At 31.9% G+C, this 22,197-nt stretch overlaps 1 protein-coding gene across 1 annotated transcript; it reads right to left on the bottom strand.

Annotated features, from left to right (window-relative positions):
* Nucleotides 1–310: 310 nt before the first annotated feature.
* Nucleotides 311–22,164, bottom strand: LOC145323682 (putative 4-methylmuconolactone transporter). Its single transcript, XM_080166129.1, has 23 exons — nucleotides 22,072–22,164; nucleotides 17,474–17,530; nucleotides 16,551–16,631; nucleotides 15,928–15,977; nucleotides 12,199–12,287; nucleotides 11,322–11,338; nucleotides 10,205–10,259; nucleotides 9,664–9,741; nucleotides 9,083–9,134; nucleotides 8,609–8,689; nucleotides 8,055–8,136; nucleotides 7,110–7,207; nucleotides 6,719–6,768; nucleotides 6,265–6,298; nucleotides 5,695–5,745; nucleotides 4,897–4,970; nucleotides 4,329–4,401; nucleotides 3,694–3,799; nucleotides 3,341–3,404; nucleotides 2,970–3,040; nucleotides 2,541–2,611; nucleotides 2,162–2,245; nucleotides 311–1,901 (listed from the first exon to the last, which is right to left on the bottom strand). The coding sequence occupies exons 2-23, from the start codon at nucleotides 17,528–17,530 to the stop codon at nucleotides 1,835–1,837; spliced, it is 1,485 nt and encodes a 494-aa protein (XP_080022255.1). The 5' UTR covers nucleotides 22,072–22,164; the 3' UTR covers nucleotides 311–1,834.
* Between the last annotated feature and the right edge of the window lie 33 nt (nucleotides 22,165–22,197).

Raw genomic sequence — 22,197 nt, forward strand, 5'->3', positions numbered from 1 at the left:
TCATATCGACTTCAAACTTTGTATTATGATTCATGTAGCATTTCGGGAACGATTTAGAAAGCGCTCATAGAAAGTCCGTTTGTACAATACATCTGTAACATGCTATTTTAGATTTTTTTTACAAAATATTTTTGGAAGAATAATGCATATCCTCCAAGAATATTTTTTTTCCGTTTAAAAGTTAAAATTTACGGTGTTATTTTTAGCCATTAGTTCCTTTGCTAATCATTTTTTTTCTATAAGATGTCTCTTTTATATTTTTTGGAAGGGGGTGGGGGTGAATTATCCCCTTAGTGCAATAAAGTTTAAATTTTTATGTTTTAATATATAATTTATTAAAGAAATACATACAAAATTATATAAATAGATGTACAAAAAATGTAAAAATTTGAATGGCTAAATACATGATCAAGAAGGGAACAGATAGTGACTGTTAAATCAGATAGCAATAACAGAATCTTACATATATATAGATTGGGTGTAGATTAATCTAACAGCTATTGTCTTTTACCTTAATAAGATGTACAAATTTACTTTAACAAAAAATTTTTTTTGTATATGAACTTTAATTTATGCCTAAAAAATGTGTTTTTCGTTATTTATTGGTTGAAATGGTTATTATATAGGTTTTCCTTAAATTAACATATAAAATAAAAAACGTAATTAAAGCTTACTTTAGAGAAATAATGTAGTTTTAGTAAATTTTATATGCGTACCCGACCGACAAACTGACAAATAATAAATAGATTAGATGCTGAACATAGGTCCTAGAAATCTTCAATGAAAATTTCAGCTGTCTATCTTTAAAGTCAATTTCCTTATTGCCTTACGGACTAATAGACGGAGAGACAAGGAGAATTATAGAGTAGCCTCTCTAACAAGACTGTTAAAATCCAGAAAGCGAATAAAAAAAGACATAAATGAATCTAGAAAAGCAATACTTTAAACATAGAATACATATATAAATAAATAGGGAGTAGAAATAAATCCTCTGTTTATAATGTGAAAATTTCTTTAAATTTAAGTTTTTTAAAATGGAAATGTTTATTTATTTAGTAGGTTTATACAAATAATTTAAAGACATATTTTAAATTGAACCAGTTTTAAATAAAAATTGGGATTAAAAATCTTTCAAATGCCCAATATATATCGTCAATTTAAATTAAGATGAGAATTAGAGTTTTGAACAAGAAAGGTTAAAAAACAAGAAATACATTCAAATAATACAAATTTAAATAGATTAAAATAGGTGGAGCAGACGATAAATCTAACACCCAATAATTATTAATTAGAAAAATAAAATTACCTCATCTGAAGATTGAAATCATAGGTTGAAAAATTATGACATTGAAGGTTTGTAAAACCCAATCAAAATAAAATAAAAGTACCACATTTTTAAGCCTACGAATGAGATATTGTGTTATAAAACTTGAGGGACCAGTATAATTTACTGTCCAATATCCCCTCCCTCCAAACTCAAAATTAAAAATCTAAAAACTTTTTATAAAAAAAACATCTAATTTTAAAATTATATCCATACAAACTAACAACAGTTTTTAATCAGAGAGAAAGAAAATATTAGGCTGTTTATTACACTAGTCTCCAAAGTCTTATAATAAAGTTTTATAATTCGTTGGCTTAGCAACCTTTGGGACTTTTATAGAATTTTGGTTGGTTCCTTCAGTTGAGTCTCCAAACATTTCAACCAAATTAATCTACAGAAGATGCAATTTTGTGCATCATCATTGGGGATACAAATTTTATAGATCATTGTCTTATCCCTTTAGATCCCTAGTTTTTAATTATAAATTACTATTCCAAAGATACTATTATTTTAATCTTGTTGTATTTCATCACTGCTGTATTCTCTAATCTGAACATGTTCTGCGTTCCTTCTTTGTCTGAACAAAATAAAGTATCAAAATAGTAGCGAATTCAAAATATAGCTTTTTTAAATAATTTAAATTCTAAGTTAGTAAGGGCCAAAGATTAGTCTTTCGGTCTATCAACCTATTGATTAATCCATCGATTGATCAATTGTTATACAATTAATTAACAAAAAAAATAATTAATCATCAATTAATTAGTCAATTAATCATCAATTAAGCAATCAATTAATCATAAGTTAATCAATCATTTAATCATCTATCCATTACTATACCTGATATACAATGGTATAGACGTGATAAGAAACAGAACAGCACTGAGAGTCAAACAACCGGGAAACATGACGTACATGGCATATCTGAATCAAAACAAGGATGAATATTTTAAAGATTTGTAATAAGGAAAGTATCAGCAAAGCAAAATTAAACTGTAAAAGCAGAATTTTGTATAAATTGTTAGAAAGTTTACCAATCATAAAGAGGGGGACCTTGTAATGTAAATTATACTTTAGTATGTACCTATATCAATAATCTTAATCTAAAAAAGTACTATAATTATCCACTGTCTTATCTCTTAAGATCCGTTATTGGATTTGGTTTTCAGATTGAGTGAAAAAGGTGAGGATGTAAGAATCCTGTGCACGCCACTATTACCTGAAATCATTTGGATCATCCACAAAGCTTTTTCTGATACTGGTCACCAGAGTAGGTAAATTACCTCCAACCTATATATTTATTTATTTATATTATAGTCTGTCTGTTTGTTAGTCTGTATCTGAATGTCTGTCTGTCTATATAATTCCATCTGTCTGTCAGTTTATATGTCTGTTTCCCTGTCTGTCTGTAAATCTGTCTATCTATCTGTGAATCTATCTGTCAATATTTCTGTCTGTCTGTCTATTTCTAAGTGTTTTCTGATACTGGTTACCAGTTGTCTATCTGTATGACTTTGCGTCTTCCAGTATCTATCTGTCTGTCTGTCTGATACATACAGAACGAGAACAGATCAACACATGTGGAGTGAACTTTAGCATTACTATCTATCTATCTAACTATTTATCCATCTATCTATCATCTCTTTACCTGATTCATACAGAACAAGAACAGAGCAACGCAAGTGGAGCGAACTTCAGCGTCGACGATCTCAACAATTACTAAAAAGAATTAAATATATTTTCTTATTCTAGTAACATGATATTTAAAACGGCGGTAATGTCCACAGGAAGTTAGGGGCGAAGCATAGTAAGGTTGTTTGTCTGACGCTTAGGATTTCAATAATTACTGAACCGATTGAAACCTTTATTTTAGGAATGACGACAATGGACGATAAATAAATTTTTATCAAAAATTATGAGAAATTAATTTTTGTAGATTTAAAAGTCATTAGGTAACACTTTGCGTATATGAGTAATTTAAAGTCCAATATCCCCTCCCTCCTGTTGTGTCTAGATTACCTGTAAAAAGAATAGCAAACCAGGTTTCAGCAAAGAAGTAGTAGGCAATCAAACAGTACATGGCCTAAACATATAGATAATAAAAATACTAAGACTAGAAAAACAATCCCGTAATTGGACCTATAGAAATAGAGGGTAGGAATAATGTGGTCATATTATTGGTTAGAAAGTGTACATATTTTGTTACGAAGGCCTTCGAAGGGGTAGTTATTTTTTTCTTTACATTCACATATAGTCAGCTTAAAAAGTTAATTTTTATATTAAATTATTTACTTTGGTAAATTATCTCGTTAATAACTTTCATCGCTCGTATTATGGAATTGAATCATTGACTTAAATATAGCAAAAATCACCTCTGGTGGTTTAAAGTAGAGGGTTCCAACGGCTAGGGGCGCGGCCAGGAGGGTACAAGCGGATAGGAACCAGAGTCTACTTGCCAAACCGAAATAACGTACCATCCTACAAATAGATATTTAGATAAATATATTTCTTGTTAGATGGATGAATATTAAATAGATGTAGGGATAGATTGATGGATGGAAGGATGAGTGAAATAGAAAGATTCAATTGTTAAATAGATGAAAAAAGATTGGTGGATAAAATAAGTATAAATCTTTATGTAACAGGATGTGTGTGCGTCTGTTAATGGTTTCGGTAACCACTGGACCGATATGGTTATTCTTTACAACGTAGCTTCTCATGAAAGGTATAACTATTTTAAAGGATGTTACCACCACCCTCCCAAGAGTAATCACCCTTAGAAAAGAAGGACTCCCTCCCCCCAACAAAAAAAACTTTCCCTAACGCCAACAGGGGCGTATCCGCAAGTAGATAAGATAATGCTGAAATTTTTGAATAGAAAGATCATAAATAGGTCACTAGGTGAATAGATAGATGGACATTATATGTATTGATTAGGCAGGAAAAGATTTCAGTGACAATTACTATTTTCATTTATCATTCAGTTTCCAATCAAATATTGCCTAACCTGTCAGAGAAAAATCCGCCGGCGAAAACCCCGAAAGAACCACCCACCACTGAGGCACACAGAATCCATAGAGCTGAAATAATTTCACGATAGAATAGTCCTATTGATTTGAAGCTTTCTTGCTTTGTTCTGGCGTTACTATAGTCTAATAGAATGAAGTGGTAAGGGTTTTTATTGTTTGAAGTTTACAATTTTAATGACTACTGAACCACTTAAGATTTAGGTGGCTTCACAATAATCACATAGGACCTGCAGTGATTTTAGTCTACTTTAATTTTAGATTTCGATCTTTGGTTATTTTTTCAATCTTCTTATATAGGGCTCTTATATACAATGGACTTAAGTAGAACCATGTCTGTCTTTCCGTCCGTATGAAGCTTAAAATCTCGAAAACCACTGGGTTGCTTTGGCTCTACTTTTTAGGAAATATACCTACTGTTCATACAATACTGTTCAAACTTATCAACCAATAATTATAATCTACGGAAGTGATATTTTTTGTATCATTTGGGATATTGCTAATAGTGTATTGTTTTATCCCCTTAGACCCCTGCTTAAAACTACTTACTGATATCAAAATCAGGATGGTAATGTTGGAAATAGTTTCTAGTATTGTAGGCCCAGGACAGACCAGCTGTATGTCTGAATAGATAGATAGTTATTTAGATAGATAGATATAGTCTCTAGTATTGTAGGCCCAGGACAGACCAGCTGTATGTCTGAATAGATAGATTGTTATCTAGTTAGATGGATAGATAGAGATAGAAAGATAAATAATTTCTAGTTTTGTAGGCCCAGGACAGACCTGCGGTGTGTCTAAACAGATAGATAGAGAGATAGATAAATAAATAAATAGAGATAGGAAGATAAAAATAAAATTTCTAATAATGTAGGCGCAGGACAGTCCAGCTAAATTGTCTAAATAGATAGATAGAAAGACAGTTGGATGGTTGGATAGATAGATAATTGTGTGGATGGATAGATAGATAAATATTTAGATAGATGTGTCATGTTTGTCTGTCAAGAGAAATGGCCTTAAGAAACAAATATATCAGCCCCCCCCCCCAAAAAAAAAAAAAAAATTATCTCTTTGAAAATTGTATGAAAATGGAGCCGAAGTCGTACCCAGACACTCCCAAATTAACACATTTACCCCTCAATGCCCTTTGGTGGCTTTAGGTGTGTAGCCGCTTATGGAATAATAAAAAGAATAGATAGATAGATACCCTGCAAAAGCAGAAAGCATAAGTAGAACCATAGGCAGACTCAAATAGATAGACAGACAGACAGGCGAACAGATAAACAGACAGATAGACAGCAAGACAGACAGACACTCTGTCGGACAGATAGATAGATATATGGGTACCTGGCAAAAGCAGAAAGCATAAGTAGGACCATAGGCAGACTCAAACAGTTTCTAAAAAAATAACATTTTTTATTCCAAATAAAGCAGCTAGATAGTTTTTTTTATTTCTATTTGACAGCTCATTTGAAAGCTACTTGGTACTTGGTATTGCATATAAATGAGATTGCTGATTAAATTTTAAAAAGTTAACATTAAAGTAAAACATTAGAGGAAGAAGGGGTTGACTAACTGTATATAACCACCCCATGGACCCGTCGTGCCGACTTTCAATTGGGTCATTGAATATCCGCCAATAGCGTCGGGAATATAACCACCCCATGGACCCGTCGTGCCGACTTTCAATTGGGTCATTGAATATCCGCCAATAGCGTCGGGAATATTAACTCAGCCAAATAGCTACAATAGAGAAGAAAGGAATTCGCTAGCAGACGAAAAAAGATTCAGGTAGTTGTATGGTTTATACATCTCTATTTATAGATTTATTAAGTTAACCATGGATGCAGCTGTAACTGCCGAGCCTACCAAGGATGCGACTGTAACTGCCGAGCCCTACTAAAAATTTTATATTACCTAGCCAGGCGTTTCCAGTATCTAAGGCCAGCACCTAAAATATTTCAAAATTAAAACAATTAAGGATAACAACATCAATAAGCGGCGAAGCAATTGTATTTAAAACAACTGGGAGGTAGGTAAATTGGATTATAAATTTTACTGGTACCCATAGAATAAACTTTGGGGGCTTTTATTAAAAATCTTTATTAGTTGGTTCAAACTAATTCACAGAATAGTTATTAGGGAACCTCAGCGATTAGAAATGACCGATAAATCGTTGTACATCCCCAATGATGTTACACACAATTAACCCTTCTGTAGATTACAATTAGTAGTTGAAACTGAATGAACCAACCAATCAAAATTCAATAAAAGTCCCCAAAACTATTAAGCAATTAAGAGACTATGGTGTGATAAAAAGCCCAATGTTTCATTCCCTAAGATCGCTGAAAAAAATACAAGAATATTAAACCTGCATGAGCGGTGGAGCTGCGTCTTTTCTTGTCAATTGTTGGGTCCATCCTTAATTACAAAAATAATAAAATTAGAGAAAAAACGAATTTCAAACCCAGCGCTTTTAATAAGTTTACCACTCCATTCCCTTCCCTCCTACTATGAAAGAAATCGGAAAAAGCAACCTAAACCAAAAAAAATTATCTTGTCGTAGACAGATGAGGTCAATAATAAATCTATCCATCCATCAATTCGTTTATCTATCTATCCATATATCCATTTAACTATCCATCTATCTATCTAGAAACCTAGGATCCTTCTGTAGACAGAGCAGGAGGCCAACAATGGATACATCTATCAATCCATCAATACAACTATCTATCTAACTATCCATCTATCTATCTACCAACCTGGGGTCCTTCTGCAGACAGAGTAGTAGGCCAATAATGAATCCAGGTGCGCCAGCAATGATATAACTAGCCCTCCATCCGTGGCCCAGAATATCCGCCTACAAAAACAAGGATAATATCTATAAGTAGCGCAGCAATAACAATGTATTGTCTGTCAGGGATCTTAAGGGATAAGACAATGGAGGACTATAGAATGATATAACCCCGCAATGATATAACTCGCCCTCCAACCGTGGCCCAGAATATCCGCCTACAAAAACAAGGATAATATCTATAAATAGCGCAGCAATAACAATGTATTGTCTGTCAGGGATCTTGAGGGATAAGACAATGGAGGACTATATAATGATATAACTCGCCCTCCAAATATAACCCAGGACGATGAATTAATATACAGACCAAATTATATTAAACAAAGCTACCCCTTATGTAGATTATAATATTAGGTACTTCTCATATCTTTTTTAACATCGAATTTCACATTTTTTTATGTTCGTTTTCCCGTTTGTCTGATTTGTCCAGCTCCTCTTTCGAGGCTGTTGTCATCCTTGTTAACTTACATTAGTTATATAGATTCCATAGACATAGGCCAGACCATATCCGTAGTAAACTTACATTAGTAATATAGATTCCATAGACATAGGCCAGACCATATCCGTAGTAAACTTACATTAGTAATATAGATTCCATAGACATAGGCCAGACCATATCCGTAGTAAACTTACATTAGTAATATAGATTCCATAGACATAGGCCAGACCATATCCGTAGTAAACTTACATTAGTAATATAGATTCCATAGACATAGGCCAGACCATATCCGTAGTAAACTTACATTAGTAATATAGATTCCATAGACATAGGCCAGACCATATCCGTAGTAAACTTACATTAGTAATATAGATTCCATAGACATAGGCCAGACCATATCCGTAGTAAACTTACATTAGTGATATAGATTCCATAGACATAGGCCAGACCATATCCGTAGTAAACTCCCCAGGATAGGATTCCGTTGGCCAAACCTCTAAATTAATTATAAAAAAACATAAAATTGTGAAAAAAACGGTGGTGGAATTAGATTGGTATATTTTTGATTAAATGGTAACAAATATTAATTGTATAAGGAGATGAGAAAGGGTTATGATTGTCAGTTAAGATCTCACTAACCATTAACAACAAGGTTCAAGTTATTAGGAGTATACACCCCCAATTATGATTAATAAAATAACCCTTTTTGCATATCAAAATTATAGGCAGAAAAAGTTTGTACACTGCTATTTATTACAGCCCAATTGATATTTAATAAAAGTCCCCAAAGAGAACGTGTTTATAAAACTTTGAGTACCAGTATAATTTACAGCCCAATGTCTCCTCCCTCCTTTGAAAGTTTCAACTGTCCATGGAGCTAACCTAACAGTAAATGGATAACTTTTTAATATCTTTGTTTACGCCAGAGCTAAGTACACCTACTCTACATTTAGCGTGGAGGAAGTTACCTTGATGTTGGATCAAATATTTCAGCGATGAGAGCACTACTCACAGGCCGACACACACTCTCGCCCATGGCGATCAAACCCCTAGATAAAATATTAGCATAAAACTTTAGAGGGGGAAGGGGTTAAATAACTGTATGTCCCCTTCCCAAGGACTCTGTGCCGACTTTCAATTGGGTCCTTAACTAGTAATAATTTTAGTAGCGAATCTATTCAGGGCATGTATGTCTGTCTGTCCTTCTACACTTCTGACTGAAACAGAATGATCACCCATGACAATCAAACCTCTGAACAACAAGGAAAATTATGTCAAATATAAGACAAATTAAATTTTTTTAGATAAAGTAGTATTACCTATCTATTAAGTTAGACATCTTTTAGAAATTGGTAAAACAGCCCCTCGAAATAAAAAGCTTGTATGTCCTTGCAAGCAAAACTACTCAATAGTCTTGATCCCAAATGTATGAATAATTTTACCTCAAAACCACGAGCTGCCAGTAAGCGTTGGAGAATCCCATCAGAACACATGCTAAAAATAAAAATAATCAGTGTTTTACTCGATTGGTATTAATTTGTAACCTATTAGGTCATTATAAAAGCTTTAAAAGCTAAGATTTTATAATCTATCAATATATCTTTATATCTACCTATTTTAACCATTTATTTTTCTATCTATTTCAGTATAATATGTTACTATGACTCGGCCCTATGTAGAGGCTACTAGAAAAAATTAACCCCCTCCCCCAGAAAAAGTTTTAAAATGTGTGTGTGTGTGTGGGTGGGGGGGGGGGGGGGACATTTCTGGTGTAAGAGTGATTTTTTCTAGTCGCGATTTCTCTTGGGATGGTAACCTCCCTTAAATAGTTCCTAGGACCCATGAGAAGCTATAGTTATATTGATAGCGAGATCCTCCAGTACAGACAGACCGTTACACAGTCTTTCTTTCTGTCTGTCTATCTGTCTGTCTGTCTATATCTTTATATCTGTTTGTATATATGTCTGTATGTTTATATGTCTTACTGTCTATCTATCTACCCACTATCTTTATGTCTATTCACCTGCGGAAAACGTGAAGGTTCCAAGGGCCAAAATCAAAGTCCTGCTAAACTTGTCGTACAGATAATCAGACGCAATAGCTGAAAAATCGGTCTAATTATTTTAAACTTAGTATGACGATTCCTCTATTAATTCGGTATCATCTTAGTATTGGAAATCTAAACAATAAAATTCAGCCGGCTATCTTAAATAAGAGCTGCGAAAATCGCCTTTTCTTTCAAATTTAACAGACAGACTTAATGGGAGACAGACATACTGCCGAAAATTTGTTCAATGATAATTCATCTATTAGACAAACTGAAGGACATACCCTATAGAAGAGCAGCTACGCTAATAAACAAGGATGACAACATCCATAAGTACCGAAGAACACACACACTAGATTGAATAAGTTAACTTTGCAGTAAATGTTTAGCGGTCATAAAAACAGAGAAGAATATAAGAATAGAAGGCAGAAGAAATAACGGACGGAAGGACTGACGTACGGACGACATATCCTAGTTACAGAGTAGCTGCGCTACTTTAATAAAAATCTAAACCTACCAAATACTAGACCAGATACAGTGAAGACAGCTACGAAAGCTGGGCCCGCCAAAATCTAAAAAAAAGATGGAAATTTCAATTATACATACAGGTACCCAAAGTTTTAAAAATATGCACGTTTTCCTATTCATTGACTTTTATCAAGTCTTGCGGTTCGTTCAAATTAGCAGTGTCCAACCTTTTCCATCAATAAATGTTATCTACACAAGGGTTAATGTTGTGTATCATCATTTTTTTTTTTTTTTGGGGGGGGGGAATCAATTTATTGTCCATTGTCTTATCCCTAAAGATTCCTTATGTACACCACTTAACAAAAGCTGCCACACCTAATATCTATATCTAACCCTATAGCTAACCTAACCTAATCTAACGAGTTTCGGAAATTACTTAAATAAATAAACATTAAAGGCGTGCGATATATTTCTGTAAAGCGCGATTTGTACACCCCCCCCCCCCCTAATAAAGTGGTCATTGCTGATATATTATTTTAATGGCGATTTAATTAATTATTAATACTAATTATTTCGGGTATAGTCCCTTCCGTGGCAACGCCCCTTAAGGAGCGATTCGTCGTATTTTTAAATGGCTTTTAATAGTTTATTTTATTTTAGGTTAGGTTATATAGGGTTAAGTGATTGCCCCGCAGGGTTAGGCAATTGGCCCCGCAGGGTTAGAGCTCCCGCAGGGGCTAGAAATAGGAGAAAAGCTACTGTGAAAAATACGAAGAATCGCCCCTTAAGGTGCGTTGCCACGAAAGGGGCTATACTATTAATGAAATAACTAATATCGACTAAATATACAATTAAAACCCCTCGAAGTTAAAGCTTCCAAAAAGACTAAAGGGGTGGGGGTGGTAGAAGTTTATTGATTACTATAAAAAGGATTTTATTTGGTCTTGTGTAGAGGATACTATCTATCTAAATATCTAAATAAAATATTGCTATTTCTCCACTTAATAAAAAAAAACGAAATAAAAAAATAACTTAAAACAAATTTCACTATTGGATTTTATATAATACAGTACGATACATGATTTTTTGGTATGCCTAACAACCATTTCTAACCCATCGGATATTAAACGGTTTTGAAAGCATACTACTGTAAAAGTTATGCTTACCTGATATTCGTATCCAGTTCCTGAATGTTAATATTTTCTATTTTAAATAAACAATGAAATTATAATGAGCAGAGAGTAGAATTATATTAAACACAATCATACATTTGTTGGCTTAAAAAAACTGTCCTTTAATTGCACAACATTTGTTCATAAATCCTAACTGTACATGGAAATGAGTTGGGCTTCAAGTCGAGTTCAAGTCCCCATGTGACAACTCGAATTTCTCAGTCGCAATTCATTCACGCAACTTCCCCTTGGTTGTGTAAGAAGGGTTATAATTGGGTAGTTTGGATACTCAATAGTCAAATTCATAATATCAGTGCAACCCTTACCCAAGCTCCTCTGTGGAGAGCGTCATTCCTTACGGTGACATAATTTGGGACACATGCCATACTCGGCGAGGGTGAGGTAATAAAGAGTAGGTCCCTTGAGACAGCGGGTCAAGTACTTGTACTTGAGTGTGGACCTTGAGCTGGCCCTGGTGCTAGCATACAAAAGTGTCTCGTCCTACTCCATGACTACTTAGGTCCAAACACTAAGAAAATATGGCTACACACACACACAAATGAGTTGGGCCTGTTTATAGGTAATTGCATTCCCCCCACTACAACTATTAGTCTAGTATAGTGAGCATTCATTTTTAACATCTCTAGAATAACAGTTAATTTTAAAATATAGCCAGTAAGATCTCGGTTACTGCTTGACCTATCAATTCTCATTTTTCAGGGAAGTTTTACCATGTTCCATGACAGGTTTCATGCTATTTATCATGGTGGAAAATATTTATCATATAACGCAACATCAGTTTTGTCTATCAGCAAGATCGGGACAGAAAATTGAGTCCTGGGCAGGTTTAATGCTATAGAAATAGAAAATATTCCTGAATAATCATAGGTACAGGCAGGATTCTCCCCACACATGGTAACATTCTTCAAGTCAGAACAAGACGGGCCAGTATTCTTCATTCTAAATAGATAGATACATGTCATAGATTAATAGATAGATAAATAGATTAATAAACAACTAGATAGATAGATAGATAGATGGATGTATAGCTAGACAGAAACATTCTTCAAGTCGGTATAAGACGTCCCAGTATTCTTCATTCTAAATAGATAGATAAAAAGATAGATAGATACATTATTCAAGTTGGAACAAGACGCCCACGTATTCGGCACTCTGAATAGATAGATTAACAGATTAATAGACAGATGGATTGTAATATATACAGAACTATAAAACTTTGAGTACCAGTGTAATTAATAGTCCAATGTCCTATTAAAATATTAATCTCTCTGTTCTATTCAATGATGAGCAAAAAAGTTTGATTCAAATTGACGCCAAAGGCGTTTTTAAGTAGCGCAGCTGCTCTATAACTAAGATATGTCCGTATGTCTCAGTCTGTCCGTCCTATACTACGGACTACTACTTTTTACTCTTAACTAGTTGTTTCGCCCAAGCCTCCCAGGACGAAGGAAGTCAGAAAAGTAGCCTAATACCACCTAAAGACATTTACAAAGCACAAAAGACAAGCATGAACATATATTCCTTCTGACAATGATTATACATCGTTATGCTTTCTTAATTGTACCTAACTGTTACATGAATCGTCATGCCAAGTTTACCATCGATATGACAATTTTAACATGCACGAAGAAGCAATAAAAGCTATCCGTTGCGTAATGTAGCCTAATTGTATAAAAATAAAATCTTCACTTTTATAAATATAATGGATAAAAAAGAGATGCAAATCGCTGACTATTTCATATCTTAACTTATATTTTCAAAAGGCTTCGCTACTTCTAGATAAACTAGTCCTTGCTTTTTACGCATCATGACATAAAGGTAATTAATATTCGTTTAATTAATATCTTACAACAATTACTTTTTATATCTATCTATCTTTCTATACCTACAGATATCTATTAGGGACGTCCAAGTTTTTTACCCCACTAAAATATTTAAATAACTTCTTTCATTTTACCCCCTTCATGACAAATTTACCCTCACTTTGAGGGAGCCTTTTTACTCTCCTAAAATAGGAGATTTTTACCCTCCTCAAAAAAGCTTGGACGTACATATATCTTTCTATCAATCTAACTATTTATCATCTATCTTTTAAATTCTTCTTTCTTTGTATATTTATCTATCTACTCTCTCATCAATCGATTGGCCAACAAACCAAAATTCAATGAAAGTACCCAACGTTTTTTGAACCAACTAATGATTTTAAGTGATAACTTGATGTACATCCTTAATAACGATAATCAAAACTATCCCTTCTCTAGATTAAAGGTTTGAACACTACTAGTTTGGAACCAACCAATCAAAATTCAGTTAAGAATAACCAAAATTTTTGAGCAACCAAATAAGAAAACAAACAACAGTAACAAGCCCTTTTCACTCCACAGGGGGAGCAAAGGCCGCTGACAATTTGTCAGTGTTTCTGTAACAATGTGGCTTTTTTATGGATAAGGGATAGGGTTGTCTAAGCCCTATGATTGCGGTGGAAAGCGTCCAAATGCCCATTGATAACGTGATTATAATACTTTGGGTACTAGTGTAAATTACAGTCAAATTTCCCCTAGCTTAGTGCAACACATGTAAGAGGACGTTCATAAAACTTCGGGTACCGTTAATATCTTGAACTTACAGGCATACCCAACCTAGTTATAGAGTAGCTTCGCTACTAATAATGACAATATAGTGATATGGCAAAAATATTGCTTCTTTTTAAGCAACATAATAATGGTAAGTTTTTAAACAAGGGCAATTATGTCCAAAACCTTTGCAACTAATAATGGTTTACTTAAAAAGAACAGTAGAATGTTATACAGTAATCTTGTAATATAAATTGTAAACAATTGATAAATAATGTTTTATGCCTATTTGTAGATAATCTCGGTTTTTAAGGGAGCTTAAATTCAGTTATTATTTAATCTTATAAGCTTAAAAGGTTTCATTTTTTAGAAATAGTTAATATCTTAAAGCGAAAAGAGGGAAGGGGGGGAGGGAGTTGACCATTCGCTGATAATTTTAGTTTTAAAATAAAATGTAAAATACAATTTTATGAGGGGTGAGGTGGTAAAAATCTTCCCCTGCAATGGAGAACTATATCGGTTTAGTGGTTAGCGAGATCCTCTCACACACATATAGACATCCTATTACTTTAATGAAAAATATGGGAGCAGCTATTTATTCCTTAAAATGCAACTCACAAGTAATTGCAAATATTAGTTTTGGTTTTGCCCATCCCACCAATAAAAACAGGCAGTTAGGTATTATGTTTACTAGAAAAAAAATACATAAACTGAAAAAATGAATCATTACAGCAGTTTACTAGTTTGAATATGTTTGTTTGACATACATTTCACAATTTGGTTTACTTAATGAAAGGACTTTAAAATTGGTAAAAAAATTCTATTGTTTTAGTGGCCTTAAACCTTAAAATTCATTTCAAATCATTAACATTTTTCTTGATATTCTCAAAGTGCCTTTTAACCCCCCTTAAAAAATGAAAATAAGATGAAAAGGGCGTTTTTTCATATGCCAAACCCCTGAGGGGCTACCCAGTACCTAATATAACATAACCTAACCTGAGCTCAAATAATAAACAATTTTCAATTTATTTTCAAATAAAGGGGGAACGGAGGGTTTTCTGGGCTCTACTAAACACTTTGAGGGAAACCGCCCATATATTTGTAATAAGAAAATGTAAAATAAACACTAAATAGATAGTAAGATGCTAGTCCCAATATCCCTTACAACTGTGAGCAACTCTAAATGTGTTTATTCATTGCCAATTCATCGTAATGTCTCTTTATCTATCTAATTTAATATCCATTTATCTATCTATATTTCCATCTATGTGTATTTATCTATTTATCTATAATCTTATCTACTATCTTACTTTTCTGCCTATCAATTTATTATGATATGAATAGAACGAGTGGAAATGATTTTCAAATATAGCTTAAAAACCGATAAATATCCGCTGGATTAAAACCGGCTCGAAACCATAGGTACTGAAGAAAAATCATGTATGTTTTCGTATCGTATCAATAACAATTTTCCACGAATGATAAAGTAATATTTTAACAATTTTAAATAATATTTTTAACAATTTTGTAATGGAAGCCAAAAAACTGGATTTAATCTTACAATTTTAAAATTTACTATCGCGTAAAGTTGTCTGTAATACGATGCAATAAACAATTACAAATCTTTCAGCTAATATTTTTTAGAAAGTTTTGTAAAATTAAAATGTTTGTAAAATACATATTACATAAACAATCTTCTTGGGAACGTTGCTTTACATGTCCTTATGATGATATAATGACGAGAAAACATTATATTCTTTTTGATTAGTGGAAAAAATAAACATATGTGCCTTTTTATCGCATCGTATTATAGACAACTATCTGCTGATATAGCCCCGAGGGTCTAAAGGCCCGGTCTAACAAAACAGGTATAATTTATGATTGTTATTTTAATAGATGAAAAAAATGTATTTGTCTGTAATGCGATGCTATACAGGATTTTTCAGTATGGCTGAGGACCGGTTTTAATTCATCGGTTTAGAAGGCACACTAGAAAAAAAACTTACGATTTATTGGCAAAGCATGACTGATCTCCATAGTGAACGTCTTGGGCGACCTTAATAGATTGTTGTTAAAATGATTTATTCATCTTATGGAAAAAAAATCATAAATAATAATAAGAAAAATACAAACAATTAACTAACAAAATGATACACAGATAGCAAATAATCATTAGTACAGTAAGTTAATAACAATGTTTAACAATCTCACAGTGAGTTAGATAGAGATAGTTTAAATTTAATGTATGTTAAATTTTAATACATGGATAAATAAATCAGGATAAATCGATCCAGACATAAAAATAAAAAGATGGAAAAATTGATAAATGGAAAGATAGATGGATTGATGAATTGATTGATAAATAGATGGATGGATAGATTTTATAATTGAAAAAGTAAGGTTTTTGTCTTTGAAGCCTGACTGAAAGACAGGCTATGTGTAGAGTAGATACGCATGTTCTATGACTCTTCAATGAAAATTTCGTTTGTCTATCATCAAAAGCAGCCGAAAAATTCAAAGAGAATATCACCCATAGCATTTCGTACTGACGGATAGACAGCTTAAATTATAGAGAAGCTTCGCTGCTAAAAAAATAGACATTTAGATAAGCTTCGCTATAAACACTTACCTCTCTTGAAGTTGTATTAATCATGAAATGAGCAATTTCACCAATAATATAAGCCATAGACATATAGGCCAAAAACATCGTCTAAAATAGATAGATAGATAAATAAATGATACGAGGGTTAAAAACTATCAAATATTGAAGTAACAAGATGTCTACATGTCTGTCTTTATACCAGTCAAGATCTCGCAAATTCATGGAAGGTTTCAGGCTATTTTAACTTCTTATTTTGACTTTCTATACTAATATGTTTGTTTTTATCGCGTGGTTAAAATATTTGATAAAAAATAAAAAATCTTGTCTCTACTCTTTTCAAGATAATAAGAGATAAGACAACGAACGATCAATGATCCCCAATCATGATTAACAAAATTATCACTTCTGTAGGTACCAAAAGTTTTAAAGTAAACAAATTAGATAACGTGATTACAAAACTGTGGGTAATGCAGTCCAATGTTCTATTATTAGCGTAAAACACTAGAGGGAGAAAGGGTTAAATAACTGTATCTCCCCATCGCAATCGTCTTGCGCAAACTTTCTATTGGGTCATTGAAAATCAACCAATGGTATCGCTTATATTAACACAGCCAAGTAGCAGAAAATTATTTAGAAGCAGAAGAAAGAGGTCTTTGAAAAATGAAGGGAGGTAGTTATCTGTATATACATCTATACTATAGATCTGTTGTCCTCACCCTACCTCGACCTCTCCTACTATTTTTTTTACCAATAAATATATAAAGTCTAGATAATCAATTACAAAACTGGACCAATAGAAACAATCCAACCACATTATTGGTTACAAAGTGTACACATTTTATTATGAAAAGGCAGTTGTCTGCATTAAAAATCTTCGTATGCTATAAAGATATGTCGGACTGGTTATTGTGTCTGATTGGTCATATAAAATATTAAATTTATTTGTTTACCTTTGAGAACGTCCATCCACCCCCTCCACCTTCACTAGATACTACAGTCCCTGTCATCTAAATATATATGATAGTTAGATGGATACATAGATGGATGGATTGATAGATGGATGGATTGATAGATGGGTGAATAGATAGATAGCTGAATGAATGAATATATAGATAGATAGATGGATGTATTAATAGGCAGATGGAAAAATAGATAGATGGAAGGATGGATAGACAGATATATAGCTAGATAAATAAATGATTGAATAAAAATGTACTCATAAATGATATTGAAACAATAAGTATAAATATAAAAAGCTAGTTAGATAAATAGATATTGTGATCAACCATTTTATAAACAGATAGATATTAAAAATGACAAATAAAACCAAAAAAAGACTGAATACAGTGAAAGTTGGAAAAAAATTATAAAAAATGAGAAATAACAGATAAAACATTGATAAACATAATTAGAAAGAATAATAATAATGATTTTAGACAATTAAATATGTGTACTAAAACAGAACAATAAGGTATTTTCTATAATTAGTTGTATCTCTTTTAACTGTAGTGACAAAACTACTCTACAAGTCAAAATGCCTGTCTGAATTATTCTGAGGAAACATGATTTTCTCGGCTCGTATTTAAAATAGACGGCTCAAATTTTTCGTAAAGATTTCATAAGTACATATTTAACTTGGACAGTTGTTATGTTGTTCATACTACAAACAACATTAATAGTATTCATTTATAACGATTTTCCAATTTTTTATTGTTTTTATTTCTCTTTCTCTTTTTATGACTAGGGACGTCCAAGTTTTACTGGGAGCAATTATGATTGATAAACATAATTAAAAGAAGTAACAATGATATTTGACAATTAAACATGTACAAAAAAGTATATGTACTATAACAGTATAATTTAGCAGGGAGGGAAGGGAAATTAGGCTGTTTATTACCTACACTTATTACTAGTCAAAAAGTTTATAAAAAAAAACGTTTTGACATAAATATTCATTTTTTGTAAATATTTTTATGATTTTTAAGGACATCCAACCTTTTTTGGGAGCTTTATAAGGGGGTATTCTAAATATTTTCTTAAATTATTTTAGGAAGTCTTTGATTTTAACTACTGAACATCTGCTCTACAAATAAAGGTACTAAGAAAGAGAAGGAATGTCTGATTGAGCCAATAGGAGAATCGCATCGGTACATACATTTAATTTCATTGGTTAAAATTTTGTACACATCTTGTTACGAATGCATGTTTTTTTCATTTCATACATAGGTAAAAGTCAGCTGTAAACAGTATATTTTCTTAGTAGAAAGCTTTGCGGAATCAGAATTAATTGCCCAAAAATTTCGTTTAAATTTGAAAGCTTAGTAACGAGGTGGATTCTTAAAAAAAAAGTTAGGCTGGCTACTCGCTGGTGAGGCAAAATTATTTTTGCGAAAAATCCTCCAAAATCGAACAAAAAAATTTACAAAAATTAAATAAAATCTTAAAAGGGTTATTAACATATGATTTTGTTCAATTTTTGTAGATTTTTAATGTGCTTTTGGATGATTTTTCACAAAAATAATTTTGCCTCACTATCGAGTAGCGAGTCTATAACTTCTTAAGAATCCACATCAGCTTGAGTCGAAAGTAAACAATACTTTTGTCTGCTAGAAATGTTCCTTCTTAGATTTGACGAAAAAAGGGTTCAGAATATGCTTTTATTCTTCTATTTCTATTGCTCTACATATCACTTTGTCCGTTTGTCCATTCAAGATTTGTAACAAACATTTAATGATCAAAACTAATTTTATATTACGGACATGCGGACGAACACACATTGTTGTTTATAGAGTAGCTTTGCTAATTATAATATTTTACGATATTTACACGAACACCCTCTCTCTCGTGCGATATGGTCTAGTACAAATTGGCTTTTTAATCTACGCCCCTTTGATTACAGATGTTTCCACAAAAACGATAAGTTTTCAAGCAGTTAATTAATGATTAACAGTTACAACTATTCTTTTCTGTTTAATGTTGAAAATTATATTTAATGAAAATATTTTGTTAGTAGTTTTCAAGCTATGCTTGTTTAAAATTGATACTTTTGCAATTTATAAAAAAAAGGTAAACTGCTTCATAATAAGAATGTTAAAATGAAACTTACTGCTGCTTTGTTAGACACATTTAATTAGAATAAAAAAACACCCTCGGCAATTTAAGCCTTAAAAACAAAAGTTATAAAAATATTAATTTAGCTACTTTTTACGAACATATATTGTTTTGATGTAAAGTCCTTAACAAATCATCTATTTTCATTATTACATTTTAAATGATCATTTGGGGTAGCATTTTCATTTGGGTCAAAAAAATTTAAATGATCTTAAAGTGGATTGAATCTTATTGGGTTGTACAAACCAGCAATGTTCAAAATTTTCCACCAATAATCTTCATTTTTTTATATTTAAAATCATAATTGGGCGTTAAATCAGCAATTTATGATAAAGGGGTGCCATATATGTCCTAAAAATAGCCTAAAACCTACGTTGGACCATTGCAAATATTTTTATAATTAAGGACCTTTTTTTAAAGCCGTTTTTGATATCTTAACTTCTTTAGAAGATAATATTATTATTATATGATGATAAGTTAGGGCCCTGTTTAACTCAAATGTTATTGTTCTTTTATCAAATTAAATGATCTTAGAATTCAGCAAAAATATCAAGTAGCAAAATATTCTTAAAGTAGATTAATAAATTGTTTGTCAGTTAAGATCTCGCTAACCACAGAAACGATTGTGTTCTCTTATTTAGAAAAGCTTCAAATAGGTCCTGTAGCTATCTTAAAATTAAAGTCTTGGTATTTTTTTACCTTTTTTTCTATCCTTTCCATCTACTTTAGAATTAATAATTATTATGCTTAATCGTCGTATGAATTAATGCATATAATCAAATAAAAAAGTTAATTGTAAAAGTTAAAAAAAATTATGTTTATAATGGCCATACTGACTTTCTGGTGGTAATCATAGATTTGATACGCTTCCTAAATTGTAACTGTATCTGTTAAAGGAATCATCATGCCAAGTTTTAAGTCGATAGGACAATTCTAACGCTATAAACACAAAAAAATGTTTAGCTTCATCGTAGGATACATCCTTTATTGTTACCATAGGATCAAAAGGTTACTACCATCCAATTTATAATACTATCAGAAATCTCAAGGAATAAGACAATGGACGATAAATTAATGTGCATCCCCATTGATGATAAACAAATTACTCTTTCTTTGCATTAAAATGTTTGGTTGAAAAATTTAGCCAACGAATAATGAGAGCATGTTTATAAAACTTTGGGTACCAGTGTAATTTACAATCCAATGTCCCCTCCCGCCCTGATAATTCTATACCATTATGGAAAACCAACAATTTTAAAACTCACGAATGTCTTTGTAATATTTTAATACTTAATTATTTAACAGATTTAATTAAAATTTTTCGAAGATTTTTTAAATGTTAGACTTTAATTATTATGATAATCAAAATTGCCCCTTTCTGTTGATTTAAATAATCTGTTAGTTTGTATAACCCAATCAAACTTAAATCATTAAATGTCCACAAAGTTTTGGGGCCAACGAATGATATTACGTGTCCTTGCTATCTTAGAATTAAGATATTCTTTAAAAAAAATTGGGCTCCTCTATTTCTATAGCTAAAAAATCAGAGAGGGAGGAGACATTAGACTTTAAAATTATACTTGTAATGGTACCCAAAGCTAATATACACAATTTCTAATTAGTTTGCTTAAAAAACATTTTGTACTTGAAATAAATGTTGATTTGTTTGTTTTAACTTATAATCCAATTACTTTACAAAAGGGTTAATTTTGTTTATCATAAATTGATAAGATGAAACAATTTAGGTATTATTCTTTGTCTTATACCTTAGAATCCCTGTAAAAAATAGATGATGTATTGACGATTAATGGCGATAAAAAAAGGTTACTTTTTCAATTTAGATTCTAGACAATAAAAAGATAGAAAGAAAGATAGACAGTTGAGAATAGAACGTTAGTTTGATTGCTGGATAAAAAGATAGTTAGTTGCTTGGATAGCAGAATAGTAAGATAGTTAGAAAGATAGATAGCTAGATAATTAAATAGAAAGATAGTTGAATAGAGAGGTATTTAAAAAGCTAGATAGATATTAATATAATTAAATATTTAGGTTTAGAAAATGAAAAAAAAATGATGACAACATCCATAAGTAGCAAAATAAAAAAATACACGGATTGACAAACGGACAAAGTTAGTTGTGGAGCAAATGTTCATGGGTCCCAAAAAAGAGAGGAAGTAAAACAAAGAGAAAAAATGATAATGCTCAGAAAATCACGGAACTTAATATGCATGACCGCTAGACCGACGGATCAAGTAAATTATAACATGCACCTAATTTGTACAAAGAATCTTTATCTAAAATTTCAACCTTCTATCTTAAATAGGAGCCGCGAATATTACGTTTCCCCTAACTTAGCTAATAAAGTGACTGGTATTTCGAATTATAGAGAAGATAGATAAAAATGATAGATACACAAAAATATCTTTAAAAAATTTACCTTGTTTTTTCAAGTAGATTTGTTGTTTTCCAAAATAAATTAAAGCTAATACTATGGCTTTAAACTCATTTTTATAATTTCTGAAATAGATAAACATGTATTAATAAAAGTTAATGGCTAAAGACA

Source organism: Acartia tonsa, chromosome 7, assembly GCF_053477335.1.
Source record: "Acartia tonsa isolate MP-2025a chromosome 7, ASM5347733v1, whole genome shotgun sequence".
Lineage (NCBI taxonomy): Eukaryota > Metazoa > Arthropoda > Copepoda > Calanoida > Acartiidae > Acartia > Acartia tonsa.

What these genes read in the sequence shown, in the direction of transcription:
- LOC145323682 (XM_080166129.1), bottom strand. Translation starts at nt 17,530, where the DNA reads ATGACAGGGACTGTAGTATCTAGTGAAGGTGGAGGGGGTGGATGGACG. An exon ending in AACCTTCACGTTTTCCGCAG is followed by an intron (nt 9,135 to 9,663) that starts GTGAATAGACAT and finishes TTTTATTTTTAG; the next exon opens with CATGTGTTCTGATGGGATTC. An exon ending in ATATTTGATCCAACATCAAG is followed by an intron (nt 8,137 to 8,608) that starts GTAACTTCCTCC and finishes TAATTAATTTAG; the next exon opens with AGGTTTGGCCAACGGAATCC.